This window comes from Tetranychus urticae, chromosome 3 (assembly GCF_039701765.1).
Source record: "Tetranychus urticae isolate SD_2017Ah chromosome 3, NJAU_TeUrti_SD_1.0, whole genome shotgun sequence".
In the NCBI taxonomy this organism is placed as follows: domain Eukaryota; kingdom Metazoa; phylum Arthropoda; class Arachnida; order Trombidiformes; family Tetranychidae; genus Tetranychus; species Tetranychus urticae.
In genome coordinates, this window is record NC_142960.1 from 3,590,468 (window position 1) to 3,610,127 (window position 19,660).

Sequence of the window (19,660 nt, forward strand, 5' to 3'; positions counted from 1 at the left end):
GGAGCAAAAAATTACTATTAAGCTAATCGTAGTTTATTTTTTATCAAATCATCAATCATGCTTAATAATGGAAAATCATGAATGAAACAATTAATAAAGGATAAAAAGGTTGGGTTGAAAGGAAGGAGAAGCATTTAAATGAAATAAATAATGACTTTTATAAGCAAAGATTTATCTTAAAATTAAATAGTTGAATCAATTGTTCAATTTTTATTGAGTAAATGTCACAAAACCAATGTCAACTAAATGTTTATTTTCCTTCAATCTAAATATACTTTAGTGTTGACTTTGGATTAACTTGAATCGCACTTTTAAATATTGAAAAGCAATTATCAAACAGTCAAGTGAAAGTCCAGGAATAGAAATAGGAAGAAGAGGAAGAAGAAATTAAAAGTTGAATTCAGGTGTGATTCAGTTAACCAATTAACTTAGCAACTCAATTGATTGTGCTAAATGATTAAAACTTTGCATGACTTGACTTGACAAACAGAATGAATAAAAATGCAAAAACAAGATGAACAAACATTTGGAAAGTTGATTTGCATTAACCTCAAGTTACGAATCAGATTATGATTTCATTAATAATTGCTATTGAACAGTTGAGAACTTAAAAGGCCGAATTTCGATTAGCTGTTCAATTGATAATGAAAAGCCGAAAAATGAATAAAAGCACATCAATATATTCCATTGGATTTTGCATCAATTTATCGTTTCTTTTACACTGATTGTTGCCTGTTAACAGATTAAGTGCCATTAAAGGTGAAACACTTTACTTGATTGTCACGTTCACGATGGAAACTCATCCTAATTCAATGTTGTTAACTGCAAATGAAAGCGTTTACATTATTGATATCAATTGATTTACTAACCTCGAGCCTTTACTTTGTAACTCTTTTCAACGTTTCCCTTCAACTTTGATAAACTATTCAAAGCTAATGAATACAAGTTGAGCTAATTTCTCACGGTAAACAGCATTTCAAGTATCAAGTAAATTTGTGGTTAATCACGAATCATTTTACGAATAATAAAAGCCAATTATAATGGAAAAGGTAATTTCATAATTGATGATTTACCTTTAAATTGTCTTGTTATTTTCAATAAAACAAAGTCACTTTTTTACTTTTCATTTTTCTTCTTCTTCTTCTTGGTTTCATTATTTTTCAGTTTGATTCATCAATGATCATGATAATGACTTAATAATTTACATTTAATCGCTTTTTTTCCTTTCGTCTTCGAGTAAAAATCATTTTCTTTCTTCTTCACCTTTCAACAATAATCGAACTGTTTTCATGAAGTTACGGTAATGATTGTTCAAATCAACAAATGCAAATTACCTTTTGCCTTTTCATCCAATCAACTATTCATATCCAGAGTGATAAATGTAAGCAAAAAGTGTTGCATGATTTAAAATCGATAAGTTTCCTCCCATGTCATCTGAAATTCACTCCCAGTAAACTTTTGTAACACATTATCATATCAACTTTTCTCCGCCCAGATTCGATTAAAAGTATTCTTTTGCTTTTCCATGGTAAAAAAAGCAACTTGGAAAAATGTCTTTCCCTTTCCATTCGACTTTCACCAAACTGAATAATTACTTGTTATGAAAAGAAGAGAAAAAAAATTGTTCATCTTCATGATCAAGAGTTAATTGGTTGAAAAGTGAACAACTTTCTAGTTAATTTGTTTATTCTTAACCTCAAACAATTTTCATGATTAAATTGAAATGAAAATTTGACAGAGAAAAAAGTAGAAAAAATTAATTTCCAATTGTTGAAATTTGCCAGAATATAATGAATGGAATGAATAGTTTTTGATTTAGCCTGAAGCAACCGACTATCTGTCAATTGCTTCCTACTTACCTAGTAGTGAATCTCATGATAATAATCGTTTTCCTCATAATTATCATCATTATCATGATTATTGAAAACAACCTCAACTAAATTTGCGTAAACATTCTCACGGCTTGTTCAACGGCTCACGAGTTAAACTTTAAATTACACCTAATTTGCGGTTCTACATTATTCGTTACCTGTTGGAATGAAACTTTTTTTTCTCTCTTCTTCTTCAGCTTTTTGATGAGATAAAACCAACTGTGAAGAAAATGGGAGTTGAAGAAAGTGATATTAAGGATGATCCCAAATTAAGGTCATTTGCACCTCACAATGATTCTGCCCATTATTTTGCTTGTGTGTGTGTTGGCTTGTTGTTGGGCAAATAAAGCCAATTACTGGTTGTTAGATCTCATGATGAGTTACACCAAACAGAATCTCACGGAAACACGCCATCATCATGCGATCCAGATTATGTTTAAATCAATCTCACCAAGAAAAACTACATTTTACTTTGTCTGCCTTGTGATAATAAAAAGGTTCATTGATGATACATAATAATGATTATCAAAAAAAGTGATACTCTTTACATTTTTTTAAACTTATCATTTGCGCGTAACTACAGAAGCTTTTTTTTTAACTTCTTTACTTAACCAACCCAATGCCTTTTGCCACCTCTTCACGATCCCTCTTCAGCCCGTAATATAATATCATTATACATCATTTATATTTGCCTTTCTCAATTAGGCTCAAGTACAATCAGTAAATTGTTTTGGCCAATTTTTAGCCAAACATAAATGATTACAAGAAAATTTGGTCAATTTTTGGGTTCACTCTTTTAAGAAGAGTAACAACAAAAGTGCCAATTATTATCATTATTGTTATTGCGTGAACTTCATGTTCAACAAGGTCAATCTTGTATCAATGTTTAAACTGCACGCAACATCGAATCGTTTTGTCTTTTTGCTTCTTTCGTCGTTCAAGGGGCAAAAACCAAGGAAAACATTTTCATCATTTTGAGCAGAAAAATAATTTTTCCATTTTTCGTCTCTCGATTCAGGTTGAAATTTGGTAAATCTGATGATGAGCGCTTTGTCCTTTTAGTACTTTGGTCAATTGTGTGATAAAGCAAGACGAACATTTGCATCGTTTTGGAAAGAAAACTAATTTTTCGATTTTTCATCTTTTGAATCTTCGGGTGTCGATTAGCGTTTCACCTTTTTGTAGCATCGTACTATCGACCAAACATTTTCATCGTTAAAAAAGTCCAAACTTCTCTATTTTCCATTTTTTCGTCTTTCGATTAAGTTTGAAATAAATCTGAAGCTTTGTCTTTTCGGTACTTTGGTCAATTGTGGGCTGAAAAAGACAAACATTTACATCGTTTAAAAAGAATCAAAATTTTTCTATTTTTTTATTTTTTCGTCTTTCGATTTCGATTCTGTAAATGTGTTGATCATTAATTGTATATTTTTCAACTTGTAAACACATTTCATCTGGTTGAGCGTAAAATTTCTCATGAATTTTGATCAACCCAAAAAGCAAGAATAAAGTTGAAATGGAATTGAATAATTGGAGGAAAAAGTGGATTTACACGGGCAACGGAATTGCTGAAGCGATTCCTTTACTTTGGAACCAATTACGAGGCAATAAACAGATAATTTAATGCGTAAATTAATGAGAAGAGATGATTATTATTGGAAGGAAAAAGGAGGACAAGAGTAACATCTCATGGGATAATCAGTATAAATTGGATCAACTAATGTTCACAAGGCACAGAAGTTGAATGGAGATTGAAATGTCAAGTAAATATTGTCATCTCAATGATGATAATTATCAACTCCTTTGAGCCCAAGTTAACCCGATAAAATTACCATTTTAATGTAGAAAGGCATTAATGTCCAAATAGGTTCGATTAGAAGGGAAAACAGAATTTCGTTTTTATAGAGAAAACCAAAAGCACATTAATCATTAGCCATTACATTATATCATTTTGATTTACACCAAAAGAGCAAACAATATTCATGACAATCTTCATCATTGTATTTGCACATTAATGGACAACTCAAGAATCCAAGAATCAAAATGGAAACATGGAAAGGTGAAGAAGAAGAAGAAGCGAAAAAAGGATAATCTGAATTTTCCAAAACAAAATATTCTTTATGATTGACTGGCTATAAATTTATTCTCATCACTTGAAAAATGTTATTTTTATACGTTATAATCAAGTTACCTTTTCGAGGAAAAAAAAGTATTTGATTGAAAACGATTAATGTTGCAAGTTGTTTAATCTTGAAACTCTTTTCATGTAAAAAAGTGACCAACACTTTTTTTCCATTCTATAATAATTATATGCTTAAAAAATGTCATGAATTGATAGTTGTATCATGAGTGGAATCAATTATAATGAATCAGTCATCCATAACAGATAAGATTCACACAAGGGTGAGAAAAGGCATGTTGCTCCATGTTCAGGGTTTTAATATCATCAGGTGGAAGAAGAAGAAGAAGAAGAGAAAAAAATGATGACAGGATAACTCATTTTCTTGGTTCATCAGAAGAAATCAATTTCACAAGTTGGTCGCCATCAATGATTAATAATCTACATTAAATCGACAGGTAAAGTTGAAAAATATTTCGTTCACCCAACAGTTTCAACCTGTTATTTTGAATCAACAGCCAAAAAATAAACGATAACCTGATATTAATCGTCATTAAAGTTTACTTGAGTTCTTCCTGCAAGATGAAATTTAAATTGAACCAAATTGCTCAAATTAAATCTTTTATTGAAATTAGTTTAAAGTTGAAACTTTAATTACTTTTTCATTGCAATCATTTGTGTTAATTTTTTTGTGGCCAAATAACAATTACAATAATTGTCAATCATTGTCGGTGAAAAGTTTGCTTTATCTGGAAAGGATCGTTGAAAGAGCAACACTAATCAATTGAGCTAATTTTTAGCCGACTGATGGCCAATGAAATGAATGAATAACTGTGAGGGACATTTTGTTGGTCGATGATATCACCAAGCGCAAAACCAAAGTGAAAACAAAAGGAAACATTTGCCGAACATTCTTGTCCAAAGGACGTAAAACTTTATTGCTTTACCGACTTTTGCCTAAACCCTTTTGGCTGAATACTTTTTTTTTACCAGCCTATAAGAGCGATTCTTGAACTTTTGCTAAATACCTTTGTCCAACTATTCTGGTTATAAATTATACCAATCATCTTAATCTTTCACAAACCTTTTCAGCTCATTGACAATTTATCTCCAACAATATCTTTCAATGTTGATAGTTATTGCCAGGATTGATGAATATTTCAGACTATTTCAGAAAAGTTTATGGAAACAAGTTGAAGGCAAGGAACACAAAAAAAAACGAGGCAAACCTATAGAATGACTGCAAGACGAAGAAAAAGGAAAGTTCAGGTGAAAGTAATATTAACCAGAAGCTAATTGAGGTTAACCACGACGTTAACAAGCCTCATGTCGATTGTTATTGCCCTCCATGACTAATTGATGACCACCCTGTTGTTAGAGGAAAAGTTATTAAAGTAGAAAAAAAAGACAAAAGAAAATTGTTTCTTCTGTTTTTCTCCAACAATATAAAGAATTCATTTTTTTATCTCGAAAACCTTCAAATTGTAGTTTAAGGGTTGAGATGATCAACAATATTAATAGGATTTTACATTAATTTAGTAAATTAGCCTAACACTCTCATGACTTTTCTTGATGAAGATGGATCGATGGTGAAGAAGAAGAAGGAAGAAGCAAAGCAAAGAGTTGAATTTACCTTCTAATAGAGAAGGCGTAATCTGTTTAAAAATTAACACAATTTTCGCTACTTTTTCCATTCTCTTCTAAATTAATCATTTTCTTTCCATTTTCAAGCTTAGCTTTTTTCTTCTTCTTCTTCCTCCAACAATCGACCCAATTTGTATTACCTTTAATAGGAAACGCGGAGAAGCGAGAAAAGAAATGATGAGTTTTCGTCTTCTCTCACTTTGTAATAGCCTTTAAACTTGAACTTGAAATGATACAAATTACTTTCTACTGTTGCTACTACTTGAGCATGTCATCAATACATTATCATCTAGAGAAGAAGAGAAAAAAGATTGTTTCATGATAAATCAAAAGTTGAACACAGCAAACAAAAGAATTGGTAAAAATTACTAATTCGCCCTTTAAACTGATCAATGCACATACAAGTATCCCGTTGGCCTTTTGTCTCGTTGAAACAATCTTTGCCTTTTCTCTAACTTTTTTTGCAACTTTAAATTTACCAACATCATCATCGTCATCATCAACTGAACAATAGTCAACTTTAACCACACAACAGCAATACAATGTAAATCTTTAGCCATTTTAATTTCCGTCTATTGTCAGTCGCTCTTTTTAACTCACAATTTACTCCTTTCCTTCACTAACCCATCATATTACCTACTCATCATCATCATCATCAATTCACTTCATCTTAATTTAATTCATTTTTAAACGGAAACTCTGTAAACGCTTGGTGATTCCCAAATCTTTTGCCTTAAAAAACCATTTTCGCATTCATTTTGAGTTTAACAATTTTTACTCCAAGAAAAAGACTGACAACAACAAAAGAAATTAAATTGTTAAGTTTAGTTACAAAATGATTAACAATAAATGTTGATGATGAATCAAGAGTTGCAGGAAATGCACATTAACGACTTTAAGATGATCAAAGATTGATGAAAAGATGAAAAGGGAGAGAAACAAAATTAATAGTAAAAAATGAACACAATTAACTTGCAAAGCAAGAAGCAAACAATTTAACAATAATGATTAAAAGTTAATATTAGCTAATATTGACAAGATTCATTTTACGCCAAGATGAATGTAAATGCAACCGCCTTCCTCAACCCTCGGCCCTTGAGATGATCAACACTTGAGGACTAAATAATCGTTAATTTATGCCGAGAAAAAAAGAGTCCAAGTTAATTCCAAGTCAAACAATTGAACCCAAAAGCCACAAAAAAGCAACTCCAACCCAACACATTGACAATGTTTTTTTTTCATTTTAATTCATGAATTTTTGACACAGCAATTGTCACTGTTAACACAAAAAGAGTGACTTTGTTATTCTGATAAATCGCGTCTTCCATTATTTATATTTGTTTCAATGAACAATGAAAATTATTGTTTAAAAAGTTTTCTTCTTTTGTTCATTTCTTTCCTTTTTTTTCAATTCAAGCTTTTTTTCGTGTTTAGCCTTTAGGATCATTATACAATAAACTGTGAGGTGATGAAAATAAATGAGGATAAAATTGAATAATAATGATAATCATGGTTATAATAAATTGCTGTGTAGTTAAGAGCACTTGTTCAAACAAATTTTGTTCACTTCAACTTTATTTACTTCTCGTCTCTCGATATGGTTAATTGTTGAAGGCAATTGTTCGCGATTCACCTTAATTTGTATCTCTACCTTGATTGTATTGAAATGGTTTCCATTCATTTCCATTTACCTCAACAATGGTAACAACTTTAATTGTTTACCATTCGTTTAAAAATTGCTGTTAATTTGAAACTTTTCATAATTATTACGATTGATAGGCAATTTCAATGAGGTGAACTCATGAAATGTTGGATTCAACTTTTGATTAATTATTTATCCAAATTATGATATTAATAATTAAAGAGTGTAATTTAACTTTTATTGTCAACATTTAATTATGGTTCTTGATCAAGTATCGAGAATCAATTGTAATCCAATTTTAACTTGAAATGGCAATAACAATTAAATGTAATTTAATTTTTAATTAATGGCAATATTGATGGAGAGACCTTTTCTTATACCAATTAACTATTGATTAATTTCATTTTTCACTTTCTCATCAACTTAATTTACTTTAATTAACCTAATCAATGAAAGGAAAATGTTTTTTTTTCTTCTTCCAGTAACTCAATCGATAATTGTCTTCCCATTGATTATTGAATAAGAGGATAAATCACAATTAAGATTGACTCGGAAAGATAGGTAAGATAAAGGTTAAACTAATTGCATTTGAAAGGAGATTAATTAATTTTAAAATGTTTATTTGACTTTAGCGATGTAATCCTTTTGGCCGAGAAAAAGGCTCATCAAGGGAACGGGTTAACTTTTGCAACACAGGTATCAATGTCTTGTCCAGTGTCATTCAAGTTTAACATGATTTACCTTTTTTTTGTGTAAATCATCTTTTGTTTTCAAGTTCAGGCGAAATCGGCATTTCAACTCTTTTCTATCTTTCTCTCTCTTCCTTTCTTATCTTCTATCTTTTACCTTTGCTTTACCTGTATATCTTACCTTTTAAAGCTCCCAAGAGACAAGCAATAAAAAACGATTTCTGGTTAAACTTGTAACCAAAAATTAACCGCAATCATTAACTACTAATTACTTTATTGCCGTAACCTTTTGCTTTTGGCTTATTCACACACACACACACACCAAACATCATCATTCTTTTTGTTAACATTTTTACAATTTTCTTGAAACCCATCTTCATCCAACATCACAACTCTCAAGTAAATGCCTTAAAGAACCGCAGATTGTAAACAATTTGAAGGAAAAAGAAACGACACTTTTTTTGATAACTAACACTCTCTTTTATATGTATATCAATATTTTGTTTTTTTTGTCAATATAACATTGGAGAGTGGATTATGATCACAAATTGGTTAGGTTTCAGTTGCCTTTTGGTGGATCACCTGATGAGGATGAGGGTGAAAATGATTGGGCTTGATGGGGAGATGTGAACAGGTTGGGATAGATGGTTGGGGGAATGAAAGCTGCCTGACGATAGTAAATGTCGAAAGGAATCGTTTGTTGTGGCAAAATGCTTGTTATTCGGTTCATCCAATTCGGATTGGTCTCAAACATTCGCTTAACGGCCGCATAATTTCCAGCCTCAGCTAGGAGCTCTAGGCCAACGGCCGTTTGTCTCTTCCATTTGGTCCGTCGATTTTGATACCAAGTTTTCACTTGAGTGTCACTCAAATTTAATTTTGCTGCTAACTCCATACGATCCTGGACACTTAAATATTTTGAGCGCTCGAAACTTTTCTCCAAAGTCTAAAAACGGAGACATAAATTATCATTATCTTCACTATTTCCATCGTAGAGTTGAGATTGAAGGAGTAAACAGTAAAGGGTTAAAGACTTACCTGAAGCTGGTGATCTGTAAAGGCTGTTCTTGCCTTCCTCTGCTTTTTTTGAACTTTTATCTCTACTTTCTGCTCATTTTCATCGTAATCCGAAAATTCATTTTCCTCATCAGATTCTAGAGTTGATTGGTTTTGATGAAGTTGATAGTGATGTTGGTGTAGTTGATGGTGATGGTGAAGTGGATGGTGAGGGTGTGGATGGAGAAGAGGATGAGGCGGATGAGGAAAGCCACTGAGAATGTCTTTAATAAAAAACGAAGAAACGTTTGAAGAAGATAAATTGGGTATTGCTGGTGGCTGTGGTTGCACTGTTGCTGCGCCATTGGATGGCGGTGAGGTTGATGAAGATGAAGTTGGTATCTCTGGTGACTGAGGCATAACTGATACTGTCACTGGTGGCGATGAAGATGAAGACGAGGATGAAGATGATGATGACACTAAAGTGTTCGATGAGGATGTTGATGTGGCCGTTAGTGTTGTCGCTGTTGGCGGAGTCGTTGAAGGCGACAATTCAATCTCCTTTTTAACTGGACTTTTATTTGAAGAGGACATTGTTAGTTTTCTTGACGAGTTGATCAAATTTGAAAATGATACAGTTACAGTCATCCTTTGAGTTGCATTACAATGACAGTTATCTCACTTGTCAATCTGTTGATAAATAATGTTAATCCTTGATAGTTGATCAAACACACAAACAAATAGAAGCCCAAATTTTTGCAAATTTTCGCAATTTTAATGTTGTATTTTGATTTGAATTTAAAGATACGATTCGAAATCTTTTTTGCTTTAAAGAGCAATTTTTTTTCTTCAAAAAAAGACTCAACTGTTAGACAACAACTGACTTTAAGCTTAAGAGCTAAGATTGTCTAAATGAACATAGAAGTTGCAAATACACACAAAATAGCGACTGTCAAACAAATAACTGGAAATCATTTTGAGGCAACTAAAAAAGAGACTTGAATAGGCGGATCAACATTGCATCAACACCTTCAACCCTCCTCTTCATCTCTTCCAATCCCACCTTTTATTATTATTAGATGCAGCAAACAGTGTATCGATTTTACCACTAATCACATCGTGTTAGCTTCTTGCCTCTCAAATGAAACAAATTAAACCACCAATTTCAAATGATAATTGCTGGCTTCTTTAAAAATCTTAATTGGCCAAATTTACAATCAGATGAAAAGTGTATAATTTTGCTATTCATGATTCAGAATAATTGGTTACTATAGTTATGCTTATTTCTTGATCTGACGATAGTCTTTTCGATGTCAATTGATTGTTTCCTGCTCAGTGCAAAAAGACTTTACTTTCATTTTCGTCAAAACGGAAAAGGTTCTAAAAGAAATTGTAAGGGCAAATGATGGGCATGATTTGACTGACAATTTGAGGTTCGTTTGAGCTTATGAGGAGTTCAGGTTCATGAGAAAATCATTCAAATCAAAATATAATTTCAATGGACGGGGTGCCATCTATTGGTATACAAATGGGTTGAGAAATAATTGCTATAATTTTATCACTCGATTATTAATTAGTTTCATTATATTGATGTATTTCATCGAAAGATGTGGCCTTAGGTTTTGCAGAGTGTTTTGGTGAAGTTGTTGTGTGTTCAGTGCTTCTTTGTTTTTGCTAATTTTATCAATCGATGATTGCCTTTCCATTGATTGTTGTATACAAGGATAAATCACAATTAAGATTGACTCTCAATTGAGATTAATTAATTTTAAAATGTTTATTTGACTTTAGCGATGTAATCCTTTTGGCCGAGAAAAAGGCTCATCAAGGGAACGGGTTAACTTTTGCAACACAGGTATTAATGTCTTGTCCAGTGTCATTCAAGTTTAACATGATTTACCTTTTTTTGTGTAAATCATCTTTTGTTTTCAAGTTCAGGCGAAATCGGCATTTCAACTCTTTTCTGTCTTTCTCTCTCTTCCTTTCTTATCTTCTATCTTCTATCCTTTACCTTTGCTTTACCTGTATATCTTTACCTTTTAAAGCTCCCGAGAGACAAGCAATAAAAAACGATTTCTGTTTAAACTTAGAACCAAAAATTAACCGCAATCAGCTAATTACTTTATTGCCGTAACCTAACCTAACCTTTTGCTTTTTGGCGCATTCACACACCAAACATCATCATTCTTTTTGTTAACATTTTTACGATTTTTCATCAGTCCATCTTCAACTCATCTTCAACATCATCAACCTCTTAAATAATTATCTTGAATAAATTATGAAATTTGAAAAACAGCGCTTATATTGATAACTAACTCGTTATTTATTTAAAAAATTAAACACTCGAGAGTGCATAAAAAATTGGCTCATTTGGTTCGTCATTCATTTTTATCATCGGATTCTAGGGTTGATTGACTGCGACGAAGTTGATAGTGATGGTGATGAGAGTGTGGATGGAGAAGATGCTGCGGATGAGGGAAGTCACTGAGAATAAATTAATAAACTAAGAACACATAATAATTGTTATCTTTAAATTATTTAACTTCTGCTTTCTGTTCTGACAGTGTCAGACTGACACTTTCCATGACCAAAGTTTTTTTTCTGAAGATCGCATTGATAGTGAACTAATTTGATAAGTTTCTAATTCCATGTTATAGCTAAAATTAAAAAAGATGATGAAATAATTTGATGAAACTAAATTACCAACGAAGACAGTTTAATGATTTAAGGTTGAAGAATTAATAGACTTTAATGGAAAAATGGAGTAACAATTAAAAACGTCCACGACCACCTCCATCACCTCTGCCTCCGCCGCCACCGCGATCTCCTCCTCCTCGTCCACCACCAGACTTCTTCTTTTTTATCACCTTGTTGTCCACAGGTTTAGGTAAGAATCTTGAAAGTGGTAAAAGCTTGTTTGGGTCAATGAACACTTTCTGGTTAGTGGGAAATGAATTTGCTTTGAATTTGTCCGATAAAGATACTGATACGGAATAATCCTTGATGGGTCCAAATATTTCATCTACTTTGCCAATCATCTCTTTGTTTTCAAGATAAACTGGAGCGTTAAAATATGGAACATCTTCGGAAATTGCTTTAACTACCAATTGTGATTGACATGGATGAGTGTAAAATCCGAACTCTGTTACAGATTCTGGAGGTTCATTCGGGTCTTGTCGACCAAATCTCAATCAGATCTCAAGTTCTCAATGTTCGCAATCAGATCAGGACAAAAATAATTAATAATAAATAATAAATAGTAAATTACAATTTGAAAAAACAGTCCTTTTATTGGTAACGCTGCAATCGCTATTTATTTAAAAAATTAAACACAAGAGAGTGAATTAAAAATTGGTTGAAAGCTTTCAGTTGAAATGTGGTGAAAAATTTGGAGGCATGTAGGCTGCCTGGCGATAGAACACATCGAAAGGTATCGTTTGTTGAGGCATAATGTTCATCCAATTTGGATTCGTTTCAAACATTCGCTTAACGGCAGCATAATTTCCAGCCTCGGCTAGCAACTCTAGACCAACGGCCGTTTGTCTCTTCCATTTGGTCCTTCTATTTTGGTACCAAGTCTTGACTTGCGTATCAGTTAAATTTAATTTAACTGCCAATTCAATCCTTTCTTGGACACTTAAATATTTCGATCGCTCGAAACTCTTCTCCAAAGTCTAAAAACAAAAGAAAATTTGCATTAAATTAACTATTGCCAGCTTAGAATTAAAAGATTAAAGACTTACCTGAAGCTGGTGATCTGTAAAGGCTGTTCTTGCCTTCCTTTGCTTCTTTTGAACTTTTATCTCTAATTTTTGCTCGTTTTCATCTAAATCTGAAAATTCATTTTCCTCATCAGATTCCAGGGTTGATTGGCTTTGATGAAGTTGATAGTGATGTTGGTTAAGAGAATTGTGAGAGTGAAGTTGATGGTGAGCGTGTGGATGATAAAGGTGATGAGGTGGTTGTGGGAATCCACTGAGAATGTCTTTAATAAAAAACGAAGAAACGTTTGATGAAAAATTTGGTATTGCTTGTGGCTGAGGTAGTACGGGACCGGCAACATTTGATGGTGGTGAGGTTGATGAAGCTGGTAATAATATCGGTGGCGATGAAGATGAAGAAGAAGAAGATGATGATGATACTGAAGAGTTCCATGACAATGCTGGTGGAGTTGTTGGTGATGATGAAAAGTGTGTTTTAAATGGACATTCATTTGAAGAGGACATTGTTAGTTTTTTTGTCGAGTTGATCAAAGCTGGAAATGATGTAGTTACAGGCATCCTTTGAGTTGCATTACAAAAACAATGATCTCACTTGTTGATAAATAATGTTAATCCTTGATTGTTGATGAAAACACAAACAAATTGTAGCAAAAATGTTTGCAATTTGAATGTTGTAGTTTGATTTGATTTGAATTTGAAGAAACGATTTGAAATCTTTTTTGCTTTAAAGAGCAATTTTTTTGAAAAAAGGCACAACTTCTGCAATTAAGTTTTAGAGTTAAAGACTTGGGTCTTGACTTAAAATGTCTCAATGAATGGCAAAATTCAGACTAACAACAAAACTGAAAATGATCCTGAAGTATAACTAAAAAGAGAGAGGCGGGTCAACACCTTGTTTCCCTCCTCTTCATCCCGCCTTTTATTATTATTAGAGGCAGTAAACTTTGGATTGATTTACCTCTATTTACACTGTTGAGTAAAAAACCTCTCAAACACTTGGATTTAGAACAGCATCGCCATCTTTGGGATTTAAGATAATCTTTGCTTTTACGATGCAATTATGTTAAGTGGAAGCCTCCGATCAGATTATCGTAAATATCTTTCCACTGAATACAAGAAATTAAATCCATATTTAAAAACTCAAATTGTCGATGAAAACCATCAATAATGTGAAAAACTGAATAAAATAAAATCTGCTTCTACAGCTGAACAAAATGAAATTTAAATTTGAAATTTGGAAGCGATTTCATTGTCGATGCCTCTTGGGAGCTTTAAAAAGTAAAAATGTCGAGAAATAGTTACGAATGTCGATTCCGCTTGGACTTGAAAAACACTGTAAAGGTGAAACCATTAAAACACTAATGATTGTTGAAACAATATTTTAAGCAACTAAAGAGTAAACAAGTTCAGTCCATGAATTTTTCGTTACATTGTGTCATTGACTTCTACTGACTTCATTGTAATAATAGTCACTTTTAACAATTTTAATAACAGTCCAGTTACACGGACACAAGGCGTAACTAGCAAGACTTACAGACTTTGAGTATCCAATCAAGACAATGTAAAAATTGAGATTAACCATTTAGCTCTTTTTAGAAACATCATTTTTTAAGTGGTGAATGATAAATTCAAACTTCTGTCTCTTGTGCTTCAGTTTCGATTTCTATTTTTTCTATCTCTTAAGCAAAATAAAACAAACTAAAAACACATAATAATTGCTATCTTTAAATTATTTAACTTCTGCTTTCTGACACTTTCCATGACCAAAGTTTTTTTTCTGAAGATCGCATTGATATTGAACTAATTTGATATGTTTTTAATTCCATGTTATAGCTAAAATTAAAAAAGATTGATGAAATAATTTATTGAAACTAAATTACCAACGAAGACAGTTTAATGATTTAAGGTAGAAGAATTATTAGACTTTAATTGAAAAATGGAGTAACAACTAATAACGTCCACGACCACCTCCACCACCTCTACTCATTCTAGCCCATGAAAAAATCAGAGAAAGCAATCTTTGTCAAATTTTTCAAGTTTTTATATTTAACCTTATTTTCATGGGATTTTTCACCCGCTAGCTGTTTTGTCTTCAATTTTTGTTCCATTTTGTCAATTTGAAAAAAAGCGCTTTTATTGATAACTTTAATTGTTATTTATTTAAAAAATTAAACACCCGAGAGTGAATTGCTTATATCGTTAGTTGAAGTGTGGTGAAAAATATGGAGACATGAAGGAAGCCTGACGATAATAAATAGGGAAAGGAATCGTCTGTTGAGGCATAATGCTTGTTAGGTTCATCCAATTTGGATTTGTTTCCAACATCCTTTTAACGGCACCATAATTTCCAGCCTCAGCTAACAGCTCTAGGCCAACGGCCGTTTGTCTCTTCCATTTGGTTCGTCGATTCTGATACCAAGTTTTTACTTGCGTATCAGTTAAGTTCAACTTTGAGGCTAGGTCCATCCTCTCTTAAACACTTAAATACTTTGAGCGCTCGAAGCTCTTCGCCAATGTCTAAATAAGAACAAATTTCATTAATTTCACTTTCATTTTTCCAGCTTAACAATTAAAGATTAAAGACTTACCTGAAGTTGGTGATCTGTAAAGGCTGTTCTTGCCTTCCTCTGCTTCTTTTGACCTTTTATCTCTACTTTCTGCTCGTTTTCATCGTGCTCCGAAAATTCATCTGACACTAAAGTGTTCGATGAGGATGTTGATGTGGCCGTTAGTGTTGTCGCTGTTTGAAGAGTCGTTGAAGGCGACAATTCAATCTCCTTTTTAACTGGACTTTTAGACTGGGCGGTTCAACACCTTGTTTCACCTTTTATTATTATTAGAGGCAGTAACGAAGCGATTTCAATGAAAACCTTCGATCAGAAAATTTTCCCGATCGAAATCACCCAAATGGTTTCAGTTGTTATGTCCCTAAGAGTTCACCATTTCTGTTGAGAATTGAAATTTGAAGAGTTTTCTGGAAAACCTTTATGACCTGTCATCGTATTTAAAAATGAAACAATTTTCTTGACTCAACTCGGTTTAAAATCTGCTAAACCTTACTAAACTTGAAACTCGTAAAGATGTTATTACAATAAAAAGACATTTTTCAATGAATCAACCAAAGAAGCATTTAGAGCCTGATAGCCAGGCAGATAGTCAACCTTTTTAAACGGTTCCTTTTGCAGATCCGAACAAAGTCATAAAAAGATTAAGAGATTGGTGAAACTGGACAGAACGTAAAATTTATGCTCATTCGAGTCTAGGCCTCTTGGGAGCTTTAAAAGGTAAAAATGTCGAGAAATAGTTACGAATGTCGATTCCGTTTGGACTTGAAAAACACCGAAGAGGTAAAATCATTAAAACCCTAATGATTGTTGAAACAATATTTTAAGCAACTAAAGAGTAACAAGTTCAGTCCATGAATTTTGCGTTATATTGTAATAATAGTGACTTTTAACAATTTTATTATCAATTAACTTGAAACCATTGGTTTTCACTTTTTTCACCTTTTTTTCATCATTTGAATGGGATTCCGATACTTTTTCATTTCCTCAACTAATCACACAATCTATCTTTATCTAACGTGTGAGGCGAAGTTAATCACAAGAATCAATTTTTAACAACCTTTTTTATATCCGATTACGACTTTCTTATGAAGATACTATCGCCAAATGTTGATCTCGAGGATTTTAAATGGACGAGATTAGCGAAGTTCTCAATGTTTGGCAATCAGATCAGGACAAAAGTACTATCACCCTTGTGCATTAAAGCTGACATTGTGCTCAGTGATTTAACCATTTAGCTCGATTTTAACTTCTGTCTCTTTTGTTCATGTCTATTTTTTTGTATATCTTAAGAAAATTAAACAAACCAAACAAACTAAAAGCTCTTCATGATTACCAGAATAATGCAACTCAATATCATTTCAATCTACGAGGTGCCATCTATTGGGCTTCAAATAAAGTTGTGACAAATGACTGCTGTTTCATCTCTTGATTAGAAATTGATTGATATTAGTTAGATGAAAAAAATGTGGCCTTTAGGGTCTGCGAAGTAAGCAGAGTGCCTTCCTAAAGGTCTTGTGTGTTCCGTCCTTGTCAAGGGGAGTGCTAAACATCTCTCCTTTCATACAACACAATCTAGTGAAACTGTTTTGCTCGTAATATGTATAGAGGAAATATTTGCGAATCTAAAAGAAACGTCTTTATGAATAATTTCATCTGCTTAATAAGACTATGACGAAAATAAATTATTAATTTGCATAATTGACTTTATTTCAGTAAAATGATTCTTTCTTTCTGATTGAAATTTCATGGAAATCTGGTTATAGCTGTTTAAAAGATTGTTCATAGTAGCTAAAAGTGCTTTATTGCAGTTTTATATCTTTTTTAGAGAAAAAACAATTCGATTGGTTTGAACTTGTGGTTCCGAGTTTACTATTATATTGATGATTGTGATCTGATTGTCAACATTATGGAAATTATGGATACAATAAATTTTTTATCAAATCGATACAGACGAATTAAATACAGATATAAATATATAGGAGTTATAAACAATATTCTAATCATCATCACCATCCTCTGCATAATCTTTTTTACGTCCAAATTGTTTATTCCATTCGATGTAATTGGTCAAATCAGATGGGGCAACAGTTGCCTTAACTGTGTCCAGTGCGGCAGTAAAGTCTTGGTAAGTAATGGGTGGAAGAGACTCTTTAGTTTCATATTTTTCTAAATCAGGCATCACTCGCCTAATCGGGCCATAGGCAGCTTCTCGACACAAACAACAAATATCAGCTCCAGAGTAGCCTTTGGTTTGTTCGCAAAGTTCATTTAGTTCCCTTTCATTCAAAGTATGTTTTTCAGCAGCAATGAGTCTTCTCATTAAATCACAGCGAGCCTGCTTGTTTGGAAGTGGAATATAAAGTCTTGCATTAAATCGCCGCCTTGCAGCTTCATCTAGTTCATGGGGACGATTAGTGGCTCCAATCACAAGTAACCTTTCTTCATGATCGGTAGCAAGACCATCAAATTGAACTAAAAATTCAGTCTTTAATCGACGAGAAGATTCGTGTTCCGAGTCATTTCGTTGAGTTAAAAGTGAATCAATTTCATCAATGAAGATAACTGCTGGTTGCTTGATTCTGGCTATGGCAAATAAGGCTCTAACCATTTTTTCACCTTCCCCAATCCATTTGGAAGTTAAAGATGATGCAGAAATAGAAAAGAAAGTTGATCGCGATTGACTTGCTATACATTTCCCTATCAATGTTTTACCGGTACCAGGAGGACCAAATAATAGAATTCCCTTAGATGGAGCGCGAAGACCAACGAACAACTGGGGTTTCAGCATGGGTAATATAACGATTTCCCGGATACTTTCTTTAGCAGATTTTAATCCTGCAATGTCTGACCAATCGACGCCCTGACCATCAGTTCTTTCGATTATCTCGTTGAGTATTCGATCGACAATTTTGGCATCCAAATTTTTCGCTTTTGGATGCTGTAATATCTCCTCAACCTCTTTTGAAACTTCTCCTTCATTATCATCATCATTTTTTTTAGCTTTCTGAGAGCTAGTGGAGCTGGTAATTTTTTGTGAGCTTTGGACCTTTTTACATGGCTGCACAAACGGTTTAACAACAGCAGGTAACTTATTAGCTAAGAAATCAGCACGGACGGAATCTTTTGATACTACTTCAACTTCATTATCACCTTCACCATCAGATTCATCTGTTCGATGTCGTTTATTGTTGTTTTTATTTGTTCTCTTGAATATGGGATGACTAGACCAGTTTTCATAATTCTTTTTCTGCTTGTGGTTCTTCAGCAACATTTGCCGAGCGGTGTAAAAATTGGTCGAGTTATTTTTTTCCATTAGAGGTGATCCCGACATTAAAATCCAATGATTATGATTTTAACAAATGGAATAACAAAGTCACATTAATAACTAAAACAAAAACAATTGAACAAAGGATAAATTAAACTCAATTGACCCTCCAAAAAAGCGTTATTTTTACATAAATTCATGTTGAAATAGCAATTATTCGTTTCAAAGTTTAGAAAGCAGCGCCATCTTCACGGGCAAAGGAAATAAGATTTTTGAAAATCACATGTTTTACACATTGACGTGATATTTGTTTACTATCAAACTTTCTTAATTTAATAGTGTTTATTTTTCATAATTTATTATTTTGTAAATGGGTTTTGGACGAGGTGGAAGTGGTTTTGGCCGCGGCGGCGGTAGCGGCGGTGGTCGTGGACGTGGAGGAGGATTCGGTCGCGGAGGAGGACGTGGCGGAGGTAGAGGTGGATTTGGTCGACAAGACCCAAATGAACCTCCAGAATCTGTAACAGAGTTCGGATTTTACACTCATCCATGTCAATCACAATTGGTAGTTAAAGCAACTTCCGAAGATGTGCCATATTTTAACGCTCCAGTTTATCTTGAAAACAAAGAGATGATTGGTAAAGTAGATGAAATATTTGGACCCATCAAGGATTATTCCGTATCAGTATCTTTATCGGACAAATTCAAAGCAAATTCATTTCCCACTAACCAGAAAGTGTTCATTGACCCAAACAAGCTTTTACCACTTTCAAGATTCTTACCTAAACCTGTGGACAACAAGGTGATAAAAAAGAAGAAGTCTGGTGGTGGACGAGGAGGAGGAGATCGCGGTGGAGGCGGTTTCGGTAGAGGAGGCCGTGGTGGAGGCTTTGGTCGCGGTGGCGGCGGAGGAGGCTTCGGCGGTGGAGGAGGCTTTGGCCGCGGAGGCGGTGGTAATCGTGGAGGCTTCGGTCGTGGCGGTTTCGGTCGCGGCGGAGGCGGAGGCAGAGGTGGTGGAGGTGGTCGTGGACGTTATTAATTGTTACTCCATTTTTCAATTAAAGTCTATTAATTCTTCTACCTTTAATCATTAAACTGTCTTCGTTGGTAATTTAGTTTCAATAAATTATTTCATCAATTTTTTT

General features: G+C 33.3%; 5 protein-coding genes and 1 non-coding gene across 6 annotated transcripts; 1 reads left to right on the plus strand and 5 right to left on the minus strand.

Moving 5' to 3' along the window:
• Positions 1–8,222: 8,222 nt before the first annotated feature.
• On the minus strand, positions 8,223–9,583 carry LOC107371765 (uncharacterized). The gene is made up of 2 exons (XM_015939922.3): positions 9,004–9,583; positions 8,223–8,911 (listed from the first exon to the last, which is right to left on the minus strand). The coding sequence occupies exons 1-2, from the start codon at positions 9,553–9,555 to the stop codon at positions 8,525–8,527; spliced, it is 939 nt and encodes a 312-aa protein (XP_015795408.2). The 5' UTR covers positions 9,556–9,583; the 3' UTR covers positions 8,223–8,524.
• Positions 9,584–11,717: 2,134 nt separating this feature from the next.
• On the minus strand, positions 11,718–12,146 carry LOC107370836 (H/ACA ribonucleoprotein complex subunit 1-like; the record flags this gene model as incomplete). Its single annotated transcript, XM_015938788.3, has 1 exon — positions 11,718–12,146. A coding segment is annotated over one exon (414 nt), but the record flags the coding sequence as incomplete, so codon positions are not given.
• A 79-nt stretch (positions 12,147–12,225) lies between these two features.
• Positions 12,226–13,505, minus strand: LOC107371766 (uncharacterized). The gene is made up of 2 exons (XM_015939923.3): positions 12,705–13,505; positions 12,226–12,635 (listed from the first exon to the last, which is right to left on the minus strand). The coding sequence occupies exons 1-2, from the start codon at positions 13,239–13,241 to the stop codon at positions 12,327–12,329; spliced, it is 846 nt and encodes a 281-aa protein (XP_015795409.2). The 5' UTR covers positions 13,242–13,505; the 3' UTR covers positions 12,226–12,326.
• A 3,204-nt stretch (positions 13,506–16,709) lies between these two features.
• LOC112539991 (U6atac minor spliceosomal RNA) lies at positions 16,710–16,819 on the minus strand. The gene has a single exon (XR_003084032.1). It is a non-coding gene; the product is annotated as a U6atac minor spliceosomal RNA (small nuclear RNA).
• A 206-nt stretch (positions 16,820–17,025) lies between these two features.
• On the minus strand, positions 17,026–18,581 carry LOC107371730 (fidgetin-like protein 1). Its single transcript, XM_015939881.3, has one exon. The coding sequence runs from the start codon at positions 18,579–18,581 to the stop codon at positions 17,247–17,249; it is 1,335 nt and encodes a 444-aa protein (XP_015795367.1). The 3' UTR covers positions 17,026–17,246.
• A 199-nt stretch (positions 18,582–18,780) lies between these two features.
• On the plus strand, positions 18,781–19,626 carry Gar1 (Gar1 ribonucleoprotein). Its single transcript, XM_015939882.3, has one exon. It carries the CDS (start codon positions 18,886–18,888, stop codon positions 19,552–19,554), a length of 669 nt encoding a protein of 222 aa, XP_015795368.1. The 5' UTR covers positions 18,781–18,885; the 3' UTR covers positions 19,555–19,626.
• The last annotated feature ends 34 nt before the right edge of the window (positions 19,627–19,660 follow it).